Source organism: Babylonia areolata, chromosome 16 (genome assembly GCF_041734735.1).
Source record: "Babylonia areolata isolate BAREFJ2019XMU chromosome 16, ASM4173473v1, whole genome shotgun sequence".
Lineage (NCBI taxonomy): Eukaryota > Metazoa > Mollusca > Gastropoda > Neogastropoda > Buccinidae > Babylonia > Babylonia areolata.
The window spans coordinates 13,762,633-13,780,471 of NC_134891.1; the positions used below are offsets into that span (position 1 = coordinate 13,762,633).

Consider the following 17,839-nt stretch of genomic DNA (forward strand, 5'->3'; position numbering starts at 1 on the left):
TGCCAAGGCATTCCACCAAGTTCACGAGCTCTTCTTTATTCCCTGCCAATCTGTGAATGTCATCGGCAAAACACAGGTTGGTGATTGTCCTGCCACTGATGCTTACTGTTCCTTCATGGTCATTCACAAAGTGCAAATGTCTAAACTGACACAAAATATACTGGGACAAGTGACTCATTCGGTGAGGCGTGTGACCTGGAACCATGTGTATTAGACATCAGACAAACAAAAAGAAACAGAGCACCTGGTGAAGACAAATGCAGAATGCAGACCCCACAATGAGTGGCAAGGCTCTGGCAAAACATTTAAACCAAGTGTGGAAGGAGAAGAAAGTTCCAGAAGCCTGGAAGAAAGGCATAATCATCAAGATATCAAAGAAGGGCACAGTGTGGTGTTTGTTTGGCAAGTGAAGGGACATAGTCCACTGTCAGTACCAGGAAAGATCTTTTATAGCATCCTTCTGCAGAGAATCCATTGAGAAGATCCTAAGAGAAGAGCAGGCATGATTTAGAAGCAGACGAGGATGCTTAGACCTGATCTATATCATGTGCACCACAGTGGAACAGTCACTTGAATCAAACTCTTTTCTCTACATCAACTACATTGACTTAGGAAAGGCCTTCGATAGCATCAACCGCCGCATGCTCTGGAAGATTCTTGAACCATACAGATTTCCAACAAAAGCCATCAGCATCTTGAAGGACATGTAAGCCAACAACCAGTGCTGTGTGCATCACGATGGGCAACAAAGTGATTGATATTATTGCAATTGAATGTTGATTCCATTCATAAGAAATGTCAATCTAGAATTTTTTGTTTACAGCTTAGAAATGTTGGTATAAATTCAAATATTCTTCAAAGTTATTATCGATGTTGTATCGAGTCTGTGCTTACAGTTTCATTTATGTGCTGGTATGGAAGTTTGGGAGTGAGGAGTAAGCGTGTTTTGAACGATGTCATGAGTGTATGCAGTAAAATTGTGGGAGTGAAACAAGCTAGTATGCAAGAGCTGTATGAAAGTCGAGTGGTTAAAAAAAGCAGGCAGATAGCAACTGACGACACCCATATTTTAGCAAAGTATTATGAGTTATTGCCATCAGGACGACGCTACAGAACTTTTAAGTTGAAATCCAGAGCTCTGAAGACTTTTATTCCACGTTCAATCCACCTTTTAAATTCTTGAAAACTGTGTGTGTGTGTGTGCGCGCGCGCACTCTCGTGTGAGACGTGTGAAAGTCCGTGCATGATAGGCTGTACCTTGTTCTAGTTGTGGTGTGTGTGTGTGTGTGTGTGTGTGTGTGTGTGTTTACTGAGCTTAAAACGTGACAATTGGTTATAATGAATGTGCAATATGTAGGAAGAATAATGTGCAATATGCAGGATGAATGTAAAATGAATATGTCTAATGCTAACGTCCATATTCTAAATATATTTCTGTTTAATAATTACGATGTAATAATTAATTGCAATGTTTTTAAAAGCGAATATGTGAAATGCTTTTATTTGAGAACATATGTTTATTACTCTTGTTTAATCAAGTTATCCGCGTGTGTGGGGTGGGGGGGCGGGGGGTGCGGTGCGGGTGTGTGCTGATTATCTGGTTGTGGTTTTCCGCAATTCATCTTTATTCTTATCTTATCTGTCTATTATAATCAATGTGCAGTATAGTAGGCTATGTTTATAATTATATTCAAATAATGTTTCTTAATTCTTTCTGTTTTTACATTAAGAATACTAGTTATTACCTGCAGTGTGTGGATGTATGTATGAAACGATGTATGTGATATTTTTTACATTTGTATCTTCGTAATATTTGTTGGGGCTGTTGTTGGTTTTTACAGTTATGGTCCCCATGTTGTTTACTTGTCTATGTTGTGATAATGCACCTGACCAAATTTCTCCAGTTGGAGATAATAAAGTTATTCTTATCTTATCTTATCTTATCTTATTGATATTACTCTGTTCTCACACATCCAGAAAGACATCCAGGACAAGACAGGGTTGACCAGACAGCAATAAGTGTCAGACTCGGCTCAGGATCCATCCTGATAAGACCAAGGTGATGAAAGCAGAGAACAGTGACACAAAGAAAACAAAGCTGGGGGAAGTGCAGGACTTCAAGTATCTTGGCAGTAACATCTCAGCTGACAGCTGCATCAAGGAGATATCCATCAGAATTTGTCTCACAGCACAAACCTTCAGCAGACTGCAGAACAACTGGAAATCATCTGTTTTGCAAATCTGTTGGTCATACTGAAAACCTATAAATGAGATGTCTGTTAAATCCTCCTGTTCACCTCAGAAACATGGAGAACAAACAAGAAAATCAAAAGCTGGCTTAGAGGCATTCATAATCCCCAGAATGTGCTGGGAATCACCAGGCCACCAACAAAGAAGTGGATTTTTCATATTGATTTTCTTGTGTGTTTTTATGTAAGAAATCATAATTTACCTGTCTGCCAAGTTAAAATTACGGTATAAATGCAAGGGGGGGGGGGGGGGGAATTATTGGCCATTTTTCCTCCTTTGGGGCCCTGTAAATGACTTTCGGGGAATATGTACTTGAAACAACACTACATCCACATATTTCATCACACATTTAATTTCTTTATGTCTACAGAAAGGGATTAGAGTGAGCTATTCTATGACTTACTTTAAAAATGGATAATTGCTATTTTAAAAATGGATAATTGCCGTAATAGCTTGTCATGTGATCAAGTAGGATGAAAGATTTCTTTATCAGCGTGAGGTAACTGCTCACATAATTAGGCACTGTATTAGAATATGTATGTTATATATATATATATATATATATATATATATATATGTAATAAAGCATTTAACCAGTAATAAATATAGTTTGTGGCCCAGCCAACTGCAAGGGCCATATTGTAAATGAAAAGGGTTGCTTTTGTTTTGTTCTTTTATTTTTCCAACGCATTTTTATTAAATAGATAGATAGATAATAAATTAGATAGATAGACAGATTATACATCGCTTTTTCTTCTTTTAGCCATATAGATGAGAATAACTGATTGCAACACCACAGTACTCCATCATGAACTTACATTTCATTTCTTTGTGTTAAACAGAAAAGGTAGAAATGAGGACAAACAAATTCTGCTTCATTCACAACAAAAACAGCTTCAAGACATGCATAAGATTAGTGAATGAACAAAGCAAGGCTCAGATTGACAAATATAAAATTTGATTTATTCACAAAACTCATACAAATTTTGAGAGTTACACAAAGTTTTCAAAGAGACTATATGGTATGTTGTACAGATTTCACAGAGAGTGTTTCAAAAACTTTTCAAATATCAGATATGTGAAAACACTGACAGGAACAGAAAGCCAAGAGGAGGAGGATACCAAAGTCAGACCATCAACTCTCAGGAAAAAAAGACAACTTCCACTGCAAGCTTGGACTGTTTTTGATTCCAAAAGATTGCTTCATCATGTGTGATAAAGTGGAGAAATGGGACCCGGTTTCTAAAGACCAGAGCTGTCGAATGGAGAAAGCGTGGAAAATTGCTGAAGACTTGATCAAAAAGACAGCTACTCAAACCGAGGGAATTGTCGTGATTGTCTAAAATTATACATGACAGATCGTGTGGCATGGGAAACACACTACCACAAAATCTTCCAGAAAGGACCTAATTCTGAGGCATGTGGATAGCCATGGAAAAAGAGACACATTATTTACAGAGCAAAAGGAGGCCCACAGGGACACTTTTAAGCATGCGTGTAAGTAAATGGAAAAGAGCATCATTGGCGAAGATGAAGTAAAGTGTGTATCAATGCTGAGAGTTGTATTATGCATGCAAGAGAGAAACACCCCCAGCATCACAATCCAAACTACAGGACTGAATATTTGGGGACAAAATAGTTTTGCAGCTCCAAATAACAGAATGCATTACTATACTCATTAGACATACACACAGGCCAAACCATTAAAAGTGCTTCTCAGCATCAGATGATGGAAGGCTGAAAGAGGCAGCCCTCATTCTCTGCTGTCTCATTCAGAGTTACAGAGAAGCTCAAGTGAGTCTTTGGCCACTGGCAATGGTGTCTTTTTTGACTGAATATCAAAAGGCTCCTGATTCTGCAAAGGACTTTCTATGAAATGTTCTGACTGGAACAAAAAATGCTTCTGAAAAGTAATACAGAATCCCTGCCTCTGTTTCGCAAGACACATATTGTGCTTTCACAAGTGGAAAGTGGAAATGCGAAAGTGCTTCAATCCGCCATTGAACAGGAAGCACCTAACATGTCAGTATACCTATTTTGAATCACTTTGGCCACGTCTCACAGTTGTGTTCTTGAACCTGAAACAGCAGTCTGCTTCAATGGCCTTTAAAGTAGCAGCTTACTGCTAGAAACCATCTCTCCCAATAACATGATTCTCATTCCTGCGGAAACAATGTTGATTTACAGTTGACAGGATCAGGATCTGGCACAACATATTCAACCAATGGAATTGCCATTCAAGAAGTGGCAAGAAATTGAAAATCAGGCCCAGACACCCTTGCTCAGTGACGCATATCCTTCATCAACACACCCACCTAGCCTTCAGTATCAGCTTCCAGAGCTCCAGTCATGTTCCACAAAGGAAAGGTTGGAGCCTGTACTCAAAATAGTTGACATTCAAGCCCCCATTCAAATTTCTGCAGATGACGCTGCTATGTCCAAATTCATGCACAGAAAGCACTAATGGCCATTTGGCAAAATAAACAGTCCCAGGAGAATGAGGTATGTGATGGTGCGTTTCACTTCACAAGTTCTTTCCTTGCTGCACTAGGAAAACTCATTAGAGGAGCAGGCTTTAGAGAATCATCATTCAGTCGGGCACCTGCGCCAGTGGCTCCCCCACTGAAGCCTTTGTGGCCGGGAAACACAACAACTGTGCCATCAGAGCCCACATCAGTGTTGGAAGCCATAGGGAGACTTCTGGGATAGTTTCTCAAAGACTCACCAGGTGCAAAGGAACTCTCCGAGGACACAGATGGGCATCTTAAAGTCACCCAAAATGAAAGGGAAAAAACTATAAAAAAGAAAGAAAGAATACTATTAATATGCAAAGTTCAAGAAAGAGGTTCTTGGTGGCAAGAAAGGAAAGTCTGGTACTGTACTTGAACGACTTAGTGATCCTTTCTGTTGTTTGATAGGGATGACTGGAGTTAAATTGTTAGATTTTGCAGTTAACTCTAAACTGTCTGCTATTTGCGTTGGCCGCACATTTCACAACTGCCAAACCGGGGAGTGTTTTAGGGTTGTTGTTGTTTTTTGTTTGTTTTTGTTTTGTTTTTGTTTTTGTTTTGTTTTGTTTGTTTTTTTTTGTTTTTTTTTGGGGGGGGGGCGTTTAACATTGTCTGGATTCTTAAACCACAACTACAGGTAATTATGGACAGAAGAACTGACCAAACAATAAAGCAGGTATTGTGAAAATCCCCCTGCTGATGTATGTTGGTGTATGGACACATGAATCATTAACAGTGATGGTTTGTTTACCAAATAAAAAGTTATTGTAAACTGTGGCAATGTGATACTTGAAATTGTAGAATTTGGGTCAGAAATAGAATGTCTGTAGCACCCAGGTACAATTAAGGACTATATGTACTCTGCCCTCAGGAAAAAGAAAGAGAGGCAGACTTCTGGGCACATGGAGAAGAGGAGATGAAAACATCAGGCAAGACCTGGAATAGAATCAGCTGGCTCACTGAAGACCAAAATCGCTGGAGATTTTTTATTGGTGCCTTATGCTTTAACTCTTTCGTTCTTATTTTTCTGTGAACCATTACTCCCCCTTGTTCTGAGATCCCTACCATTCGCATATTCCCTTCATTCCTGGATTTAGAGAAGAGAAAGAAAGTATGAAGCAGGGCACTTATTTTAGAGGCTTACGGCAACGTGGCTCATAACAGTACACTGAGATTGTCATATACTGTTGTGTTCAAAATTGATGTGAGAAGTTGTCTGAGACCCTGTTGACAATATAGGGTGACATCTCTGGTGACACTCAGGTGTAAAACAGGTGACTTTGGGGTCAAACACAATGCATACAAGTACGTACTACATGCAGGACAGTGTTTTGCTTGAAGAGTATGCACATCATGCAGGTACTCACCAAGTAGTGCCTCATATGTATCTCAGTGCCACACTGCTAGTCATATCCACGAAAAACTGTCACAATTGTCACTGCTATTGTCCTTATCACATGAATGATTTGAACTTTGTCTCAAAGAGAATATATGCCTTTCACTACACTAGCAGTCACTGAGCCAGAATCAGATCATTATCTACACAATTCTTGAACAAAAACTATTCAGAAACAATACTGTCTCTAAATACGCATGTCCGTGTCACAGTCATCACGTAATATGTCACACAAAGCTGACACGTGTGTGATATACCTTGAAGCAGTCATGCCAGTTACTGCACAAGTATACACCACAATTTTCACTTGTTACTTTTTGAACTTTTCATCACCCGCTATCTCTCCTTGTCATTCATTTGAAACAGATTGAAATCATTATCTGTTAGAGCGTTGTAAAACTCATCATCAGGAAACTGGTTACAATCCGAACTTTCTACACATTCCGTTTTTCTGTGTGCGTGTATCTACACAGCACAGCAGCAAGAATGTAGTGGCGCCCACTTTCCCATGGCCTAGGGAGGGGGAAGAGGGTGTCTGGCATCCATTCCACTCATAAACACTGCCCTGCTAGTGACCCGGTCAAGGATAGATGACATGCACTGATGACACGACTTGCGGGAAGTTCAAAGTGCTTACCACGAGAACCGATTTTCCAGGCGGCAGGAAGGAAAGGGGGAATTCTCTGCTTCACAGTTTTCTGGCCTCCAGGAATGAAGGGTAAAAATCATGTAAACCGGAAAACCGTGCTGCAGGGATGAAAGAGTTAACCAGAGCTAGGAGGATAAAGTAAATTTGTCTGGCAGTTGGCTGCTGATCAAATGACAAATTCTGTTGTGTTTTGTTTTGCTGCTGATAAAGTGTGACAAATGCAGGAATGTTTCTATGAATGCTGTAAACATTCAGTTTCAGATTTTTTGTGATATACATGTACTTACCTTTGTCTAGAGTGAAGGAAGAGGAGCAAGAGAAGAAGAAGGCAGAGGAAAAAGCCCGCAGGGAGGCAATTTTCCAGCAGTACATCCAAAAGAAACTGGAGCAGGATGAAGACAAATCACTCTCACCCTCCACTGTCAGTCGTCGAGACCGCTCATCAAACAGACGGGATCATTCAGTCAACAGACGAAACCATTCCAGCCGTCGTCAACCTCGTCCCAAGTCCATGTTTGCCAAGGCTCGGCCTATGCCAGCAGACCTTGATGATGTCATGTCCAGGGGACTGAGCTCCCATAGCTCTCAGGAAGATCTGTCCTCGCATTCCAGTCCCATGGGGTCCACAGGTAAGGCAGTGGCAGGCAGCAGCTTGGGATCATGTTTCCTTTCTTCATTTCTCTACCCTGTTTTCTGTACCCTGGTATACATTGCTTCCTTGTCACTCATGTTTGCTGCTTGATTAGCAACTAATAATGATTATAATGATGATTATTATATTAATATGATAATAATAACTGGACATTTATCAGCGCTTTCCTCATTGCACAAAGCACTTTACGATTCAAACACACATGCATACGAAACACACTCAGTCCTCAACTCACAATCGTGCACAATAAACATAAGTGTGCATACAGACTTGTACGTACAATACATATATACATACATACATATGCATCCATCCATCCATACATACATACATTTGATGCACACAATACAGTGTTACAAATATACCTACACAATCAACTATTTTCATGTATGAGAGAGGGTCTAGAGGAAATGCTGCTGGAAGAGGAAAGTCTTGAGGTTAGATTTAAAGGAAGGCAGTGAGGGGCTGTGATGGATGTGGTGAGGCAATGAGTTCCATATTTGAACAGCAGATGATAAAAATGCTTGACCACCATGCTGTCCTCTTTTGTATCGTGGGACGTGGAAGGTTCTATTATTGGCAGCAGAGTGAAGAGAGGGGGAGACTATATAGATTTGAAAGATGTCAGAGAGGTATTGGTGTGCAGTTTCAGCTATGACATGGTAGCAGAGACAGGTGGCTTTGTATTTAATTCTTTGCTCTATGCGTAACCAGTGCAACTCCTTTAGAAGGGATGTGCAGTGTGCAGATCTGTTGCTTTGTAAATCAATTTGGCAGCGGAGTTTTGTACCTGCTGTAGTGGTCTGAGGAGTATTTGCAGACAACTGATAAGAAGAGAGTTGCGATAGTCTAATCTAGAGAGTATACATGAACTAACTAGTGTTTTGGTTGCATCAAGTGTGAATGTAGTGGTGTATGGAGCTGATTCGTCTGAGTTCAAAGTAGGCTGCTTGACAGGTTTTGCTGATGTGATACTGCATGGAAAGATCTTTATCGAGGAAAAAGCCAAGGTCACAGACATTATCAGAGAATTAGATAAGAGTTTCCGACATCGACAGTGGAAGACAGGGAAATGGCATCTACAGATGGAGGAAGGAGTCTGAGGGCTTCAGTCTTATCATCGTTTAGTTTCAGTTTGTTTTATGTCATCCAATTTTTCACTTCTCTGACACAGTCTTGGAGATTTTGAAAAAGATGTTCATAATTTGGAGGGGAATAGAATGTTTAAGTTGAGTGTCATCAGCATATATGTCATGATGGATGGAATAAGTGTCGATGAAAGGTGTAAGTGGAGTGGTGTAGAGTATGAAAAGCACTGGGCCCAGCACAGAGCCGTGGGGAACGCCAAAAGTAAGAGTTGATTTGGAAGATCTGTTTCCATTTTTAAGGACAATTTGCTTTCTGTCAGAGAGATCAGATCGAAACCAGTTGAGGGCAGTGCTTGTAATTCCAAAAGTTTGATTCAAACATGAAAGAAGAATATCATGGTCTATAGTATCACAGGCTGCAGAAAAATGTCCAAACGTAGAACAGAAATTTTGTCTTTGTCTAGAGAATTCAACAAATCATTTACAGTGCATAGAAGAACGGTCTCTGTGCAGTGCCCAGGCCTGTAAGCAGATGGTGATCGCTGAGTAGTGAGTGAGTTAGAGGTCAAATGAGAGAAAAGTTGATGGAGCATGAGTCATTCAAGAACTTTGGAGAGATATGGCAAGTTAGAGATGGGTCTGTAATTTTTCAAGTTGCTGGGGTCCAGGTTCATTTTCTTCAGTTGAGGTTTCAGTATGGCTGGTTTAATAATGAACACTTATTCAGTGTTTTTTTCTCCAATGGAGCTCAGAGCACTTAATATACATTACAAAATTCATTAAAATGAAACCATTTCTGACATTCACAGCAGACATAATGACACCACTCATTCAACTCGCTTGCACATACATGAATGCATGTGCATGTGCATATATGCATGCACTCGTGCACACACACACACACACACACATAAGCGCGCGCGCACACACACACACACACACACACACAAGCAGAGTCTCATATGCAGTCTGTCACACATACACAGAACATATAGAGCACTGGTGAAAAACAGAACTGTTGGAGGACAAATAAATAAATCAGTACAAATCTAAGAGAAAATGAAAGAGAAAAAGAAACAAGAAATGGGGGAAACAACAATGATGATCATGATAATGACAGTGGCGTTCACGAAGACATCAACAATAGACAGTGATGGTGATGGCACAGAACTGGTTTAAAAAAAAGTGTGAATGTATGTGTATGTCAGTGAGTGAGAGAGAGAGAGAACAAGAACAAGAACAAAACTTTAATCTCCAGGCCTCCGGCCCCTAGAAAGAGGTCAAAAGTACACAATATGGTGATCACTCAGCCACAACAAAATGTAAAATACGTACTAACTTAACCTGATCAGCCACAACAAAATGTAAAATACGTACTAACTTAACCTGTAGAACAAAAGTGCTTCTCGTGCATAGTAAATTAATTTTAACTTTCATCATTGTTGTCACAGAATTCCTGTCGTATCTTCAGGGCATTAAATATATAAATGCATAGTTTACGAATACTGTAAACAGAACCATTCTTCATCAAGTGAACATACAATTGACCTTCAGAGTTTAGATGTTTTTGCCGCAGGTTATTGTAAAGGACACAATTGTTTATAAAATGGTTTTCATCTTCGATTACATTACAACGTTTACATGTGTAATCTGAATTACATTTGAATGTTCTTCTAAAAAATGATCCATTTATTGGGAGCAAACCAAGCCGTAATTTTACCAAACAGTCCCTAAAACACTTTTTATCCACATATTCAAAATATTGCTCACACTGAAAACCAGTTTTAAACAGTCTGTAGTTATGATATATATCTTTAGACATTACTGACTCGTCCCACTCCTGCATAAATATATCTTTCATTCTTTGCTTAAATAATGACAAAAATGTTTGCTCACAACCAACGCCTTGTTGCTTCTTCTTCTTCTGCGTTCGATGTTTTGGCTGCGTCAGACGGTCACCCCTGTCGCCACGATGTAACCCACGGTCTTCTCCAGGTCGTGGTGGTCTCCCCAAAGCTGCGCCTGTAGCTCTGTGCCCCCTGGCCAGGTTTGACGCCGTAGAGCTTCATGGGTTGGGCAGTGTTGGAGGATGTGTTCAGGGGTCTGGGGTCCAGTGCCACATGGACACTCATCAGTGTGGGCGATCTTCATACGGTGAAGGTGACTCAGTAGTCGGCAGTGGCCAGTTCTCAGTCTGAAGAGGACTGTCTGCTGGTGTCTCTGGAGCTGGTGGATTGGATCGACACCACTGTTTGCACCCAGCCTTCTCTTCCACTGGTTCTGGTAACGGTTGTGGATGATGGTCCTGGCCTCTCTGTAGGTCACGGGGTGGCTGAACTGCTTCATTTTGCTGCCTGCCTTGGAGAGAGCATCGGCCTTTTCGTTCCCCGTGACCCCACAGTGAGAAGGAACCCACTGAACAGTGACAGTCGACCGTTTTGAAAGGTCATGAAGGGCTGCTTTGATGTTTGTCAGCTGCTGTTCGTTTCTGGTTGACTGGAGTCCCTGTAGGAGAGATCTGCAGTCAGTGAAGAAGGCTATCTTTGGTGGTGGGTTGACTGACGTCCTGAGGCCTTGTGCAGCATGGAGTAGTGCTGCTGTCTCCGCTCTGTAGTTCGAGGAGATTCTTCCTGTGGGGAAGGCTCCAGGGGTCAGTCTTCCATCTGTGTGCCTGATGAAGATGCCTGCTCCTCCATTCTTCACCGCTCCCTCCGAGGATCCGTCTGTGAAGACGTGCGTCCATTCGCTGGGGTTGTACCGAGTCTCAATCATCTCCAATGTCAGAGCTTTCAGCAGGGGAGGGGCTTGGCAGTCCTTTTGGTCGATGCCAGGGACTTTTGTGATGATTGAGACTCCTTCCAGTTGGTCGGCCGGTTCCTCGAAGTCGGGGAGTGTTTCCATCTCGGCAGGGGACGAGGGCAGCAGGTCTTCATGTTGGCGGTGCAGGGCCTTGGAGAGGTGGTTGAAGCTGGTCCGCTTCAGTCTGTTCTTTGTTGGGTGCTTCAGTTTTTCGTGCATTGGGTGAGTTGGCATGCGCAGGAGCTTCTCGCTGTGGATGAAGACTTTTTCCTCTCGTCTATCTTCGAGTGGGTGGAGGCCTGTGTGTTTCTCCATCGCCTGAACTGGAGTCGTCTTTATCCCGCCAGTGATCAGCCGTAGGCCTGCGTTCTGAACTTTGCTCAGGCGGCTTGTGTTGGTTGCTGATGTCGTGGCCCAGGCAGTGCTGCCATACTCCAGGGTTGGCCTGACAGTTCCAGTGTACACCCTCTGCAGTATGCTGCTGTTGGCACCCCAAGAGGTCCCGGCGAGTTTTTTCAGGATGGCCAGTTTTCTGGTTGCTCGTCTCTCGATGTCCTTGAGATGGGGGTTCCATGTCAGTCGCTTGTCGAGCTTCACACCCAGGTACGTTGGCGTGTCATCCTGTTTCAACTGCTTTCCGTTCAGTTTGAGGTGGGAGGTTTCTGACATCGGTGACAGCGAGAAGATTGCTGAGACTGTCTTGGTGGTGTTGATGTCTACTCCCCAGGCAGAGGCCCATGTTCCCACGTGGTTGAGTGCTTCCTGCATTCTGTGGCTGGCGGACGTGAGGTATTCCGCAGCACTCCAGGCAGCAAAGTCATCAGCGTGGAGGGCTCTGGAGACATGCTTGGAGATCTTCTCAGCGATGTCGTCGATGAAGATGAGGAAAAGTGTAGGGGAAATGACTCCTCCTTGCGGCACACCTTGCTGTAGAGTGACCCGATGGCTGGTTTTTCTGTCGAGTTTTACCCTTGCCCTGCGGTGTTGGAGGAAATCCTGGATCCAGCGGTACATCTTCCCTTCCACTTTCTTGTTGAGGAGCTTCAGGAGAAGTCCTGCCTTCCAGACCTTGTCGAAGGCCTTGGTTAGGTCCACGAAGACTGCAAGCACCTTCTTCTTTTCTTGAAAGGCAGTCTCTATCTCCTGTGCAAGGTACACCAGCTTAAATAATGACAAAAATGTTTGCTCACAACCAACGCCTTGTTGCAACCAGACATATCCAAACCCAAGTCTAAATAAAGTATTTTTTACTAAAGACACCCAGCATTTTTTTCCCCTTTTGTCTAAGTTAAACAACATCAAATATGCCTGTCTGGGTAATCGGTGCACATTCATATTCAGCAAACTTAACCAGTACTTGATACACCTTGTTGCACTATTTATATACAGTGGATAACGTCCTAATTCGCCGTATGCAGACTTGTTTGGTACTGTAAGTGTTATGTTAAAAAAACGTTTACATGCAAAGGAATGAACTTTCTCAATATTATCAAGTCTGTTAAGACTCCACATCTCAGAAGCGTACAAAAGAATGGGTTGTACCTGAGCATCGAATGTTTTGAAAAAACATCCTTTCGAAATATCATTCAGCTTTGTTATATATTTTATACAGTCAGTGCATGCATGTTTGCCTTTTGCTCTGAAATCCCTACTCCTTTGTTTATACTCATTTTTGTTTTAACACAAACCCTAGATAATTATATTCATTCACTACTTCCAGAGCATTTCCATCGAGATTCCACTTTTCATATCTTCCCAAAAAGCCATCTTTTCGAAAAACCATCACTTTAGTCTTGTCAGTATTTACATTCAAGAAGAGTGTTTTACATGCATTATTCAGAATATTAATTTGATTTTGCAAACTAATTGCAGTGTTAGATAGCAGTACAATATCATCCGCGAACAGAAGAATGAGCAACTCTAATAAATTAGGCAAAAACTGAATTCCATGAATACCACTGATTTCAACTGCTGAAGCAATTTCATTAACAAATAACGAAAACAATATAGGGCTTAACATACAACCTTGCCTTAAGCCAACGGGACAATCAAAAAACTCAGTTAACTTATCTTCAATACGTATGCAAGACGTAACACATTTATACATAGCAATGATAGCATTCATAAATTTCCCCTTTATACCTTTCTGAATCAAAATATCACACAAAGGCTGACGTTGCACAGAGTCAAATGCTTTTCTCAGATCGACAAAACAGGCGTAAAGCTTGCCTCCCTTCTTTGATAAAGATTTCTCAATAACCACGTTCAGAGTAAAAATATGATCTGTTGTGGCATAACCACGCCTGAATCCAGCCTGTGACTCTGTTAGCATATCATTTTCTTCAGCCCATTTGACAAGTCTTCTGTGTAGCACTGATGTATAACATTTGCTAATAAGACTGAGCAAAGACGCCCCTATAGTTGTCTGTTGAACTACTATCTCCCTTTTTAAAAATTGGAACAGTTATTGCCTTCGCCCATTCATCTGGATACGTGCCCCTATCAAACAGAATGTTAAACAGTTTTGTTAAAAAATGTACAGCAATATTATCAGCTGATTTTAACATTTCTGCCAAAATACTGTCTACACCACAAGCCTTGCCTTTTTTTAATTTCCGAATAGCATCTGCAACTTCTTGTTCTGAAATATGACTTAGTTCATCAAATATATTTGATTCCTCTGGTTGCACTTCACTAATGGCTCTGTTATCAGTAGTGATAACCTCGTTCTGAGTAAATATATTCTGAAAGTGTACAAACCATTCATTTTCTTTAATGTCTTTACATACTCCTATTTTCCTTCTTCCAGACACTTGCTTTGCTTCTTTCCAAAACTGTTTGCTGTCTTTGCTCAGTGATGCTAGACGTCTGGCTTTATCACATCTATAGCTGACTTTCTTTAGAGAGAGAGAGAGAGAGTTTTCTTGTGTGTGTTGTCTTGGTTGGCACACGCACATACACACACACACTCACACACACACACACACACACACACACACACACACACACACATGCATGAACGCTTGTGCGCCTGCACCCTCTCACAACAGGTCGTTGCATTGCAGTGATCCATCTTATGTGAAATGCAATAAATAGTTGTGTTTCAGTGTCATTACTGTTCATGTCTTTGCTAACACCACTGTCATTATCATGATCATTGTCGTCGGCCTCTTTTTTTTTTTCTCTTTTCTTTTTCTCTCTCTCTCAGGTTTCTGTAAGATTTGCATTGTGTAATGACAAGAAACCAACTCTGATGATAAAGGAAATATTTTTTATAAAAATAAGGGGGACTTCCCACAATCTCTCACACATCGTGAGAAATCGTGGAAGGGGAACGACCACTATTTCTTGCAACCCCACGATTTCTCTCAAAGTGAAAGAAATCATGGACTTACATTCCCTGTCTTAGTGTGATGAACATTTGACTAGTTGCAAATCTTTCATTTATTGAGCGTACAAGAAATGCAGATGTGTCTTTCTTGAAAAACTTGTAGAACTCCATAGTGAATCCATCAGATCCTGGGCTTTTATTATTTTCCAGTCTCTTGAGAGATTCTCAAGCCTCAGCCAGTGTAATTTGGCCCTCAATGGAACTTTTCTCTTCATCACATAAATATGGGGCATACTGTAATTCCTTAACTATTCTCAAGTTAATGTCTTGTATTTTTGCTTAATTTGATTTGTATAGGGTTTCAAAAAAGGTTTTAACTTATATCTTTCTGGTCTTTGGCAACCTCACCTTTATCTGTTTCTATGTAATAGAATCCTTTTTCAGTGTAATTAAGTTTCTCTAAAGTGCAAAAAATCTTTGAATTTTTTTCACCCACTTGAATCATTTTGCTTTTTATCATTACATCTACCTTCGTTTTTCTTAAAGTTTGCAGTGATTGTTGTTGTATTTGTTTTTCATTTCTAATGTGTGTATTGTTGTCATTGATATTTTCCCCTGACACTGATATCTCATCTATCAGTTCTTTTTCTTGGCTGATTTTTTTTCTTCTTGTATACTGTGTAAGATATAGTTTTACCTCTGATTTCCTTAAGTAAGGTTTCAAAAAAACAATTGATCACTTATCTGTAATTGTAAAGAGTCATTTGGCACAGCAATATTATCTTTATTGTAAATTACTATACAGTATGTTATTGTTTCTGCAATAACGTTTTTAACCATTTCTACCTATTCTTTATCTCTCAGGATAGTATTATTAAATTTCAAATAAGTTCTTATTATTGGGAAAATATGTTTTTAAGTCTAATGTGATTATGCTATGGTCGGAAGGATAACCAGATTTAATAGTCATGTCTTCCACATCCAACAGAAGATCAGATAATCATAAGAAAGTAATCCAACCGACCTTGTTTAACTGAGTTGAATTTTTTTTTCAAGTGTACTGTCTTTTCTGGATTAAATTCTCACCAGACATCAACTAAATTGCATGTCTCCATGATTTCCATTTACATTTTTCTTGCCTGGGGATGACTTATAAACTTATGTGAACATTTCTTTGTGCACATCGAGAGCTACATTTCTATCACCACCAATGACAATGTTTTCATTTCCGATGATATTAATTTCTACCATGAGATCTTACAAAAAACACAGGTGAGTCATAGCTGCTTAGGCCATAAATGTTAACATTTTCCTAAAATATCCAAGTCAGTAATGAAATAACATCTGTTATAATCTCTCACGACTCTATGTAATGTGTATGTGATATTTTTTAACAGAATTCTCACACTCTTACTGTTAGTGGTTATCCCACACATAATAAGTAGTCAAAACCCCAAATGGATAGATGTGACACTGTTTTGTTGTTTGTTTTTCGAATGGGTTTCCTGCAAGTAGATAATTTGGGATTTTAGCTTCCTCAGATAATGAAAAACATCCTTTATTTTATGATAGTCCTTAATTCTGTTTATATTGAAACTTACAGTCTGCATCTGGGTTATGGATTTGGACCATTGTCACTCCCAGTGATGTCGGGTTTGCCATGAACATATATGATTTGTTTTAACCCTTTCACTGCCAGGAAAATATGATTTAAGTGAAATCTATTTGCCAGGGTTTTTTCCCAAAAAACGGGTATAAATTTTCAAAAAATTCTGTGCTCTTTGTTATTTGAGAAAGACCCATAAAAGTATATATTTTCTGAAAGGTAAATGAATAAAGAATACAAAACACATAATGTTTTCCCATTTTATATATTTTTAGTGTACATGCTGTTGTTTTGAAATTAGTGTTTTGTTTTTTGTCACATTTTCAACTTGTTCATTGCAAACATTAGTCAGGTAATTTGCACTAAAATATCATATTTTCTGGACAAATGGATATCTGCACACACAAAATCATACTAGAACAACCACAATAAATTTTTTTTAAAGGAGACAGATACACAATGCATTGTGACTTCTCCAAGTGATAATATGGATGTGGGGCCACGCCCCCTCAGTCTCCACTCCCCCTCCTCTTCACCCCTCTTACATGATCACTTGATCCAGTTCTCATGAGACCGCATTGGCTGAGTGCCAAAAAAATCGCCTACACTGTGTCTCGCTAATAATTCGGTTAGTTTGTGTCGTCTGCTACGGTTGTGCAGCCGGCATCACTCACTGATAGTCATATTTTGGCCACTCTCTTGATTGCTCCCTTTATTTTCTATCAAATCGTCCTATAAATGTTCATCACTGTCTTCTCCTTCGAATTTACGCTTCAATTCTTTCTGAACATCAGATAAAGAAAGCAATCTTCGTTGATTTAGTTCGCCACGATCGCATGTCTTGAGCACGGCGTCAGTCTGACATTTTGTTGAGGGAGCGAGGAAAGGAGCTAGGCAAAACACTGCGACAGTGACCCAACCAAAACGTTCAAATAAAGGACTGCCTCATGACGTAGATGGGGTTTCTAGCCATGAATAGAATCCAGAAAGATTCCCCAAGCTAAAGCAACCAGCATTTTCATCAACGAACTGAATGCAAACCAGGGAAAAGTCAGAATATTTCGATGACGAGTTATCTCGTCATTGTGGCAGCGAAGCGTACATGCTTGCGATGATGAGTTATCTCGTCATATAGGCAGCCTAGAGGTTAAGAGGAGTACAACAAGGCAGCTTTCTTCGGATTTGATATGCTTGACCCCTGTCCATCTTAAATACTAGTCAGCAACAAGATAATTTTTACGCTTGGACTGTACTGGTAGAAATCAGCACCCAATTTTGACCATGGTCATTGAGGGAGTTTGGTTGGTCACAGAGGCTCCTGTCTCTGAGCTGTTGTGTTTTCTTGGCATGTCATACAGTTCTCAACAAGGCATTTCAGGTCACCTCTAATACCTGGCTAGAGAACTGTCAGCTTGGCAAACTTAAAAGGCATTTCTGGAAACCTTGGTGAGTTTCATGAAGCTTGTGCAATATTTCTTTGCATTGACTGGATAGAATGACAATGTAACATTGAAAAATAATCATTTCTTTGGTCACAGAAATGTCAGATTTCACTTTC

The 17,839-nt window shown here is 40.3% G+C and overlaps 1 protein-coding gene across 1 annotated transcript in view; it reads left to right on the forward strand.

The window, feature by feature from the left end:
* Window positions 1–17,839, forward strand: part of LOC143290762 (uncharacterized) — a 120,732-nt gene that overhangs the window by 31,113 nt on the left and 71,780 nt on the right. Inside the window, exon 6 of the mRNA XM_076600274.1 lies at window positions 7,103–7,434. Coding sequence (XP_076456389.1) covers window positions 7,103–7,434 — 332 coding nt within the window. The remainder of the gene's footprint in view (window positions 1–7,102; window positions 7,435–17,839) is intronic.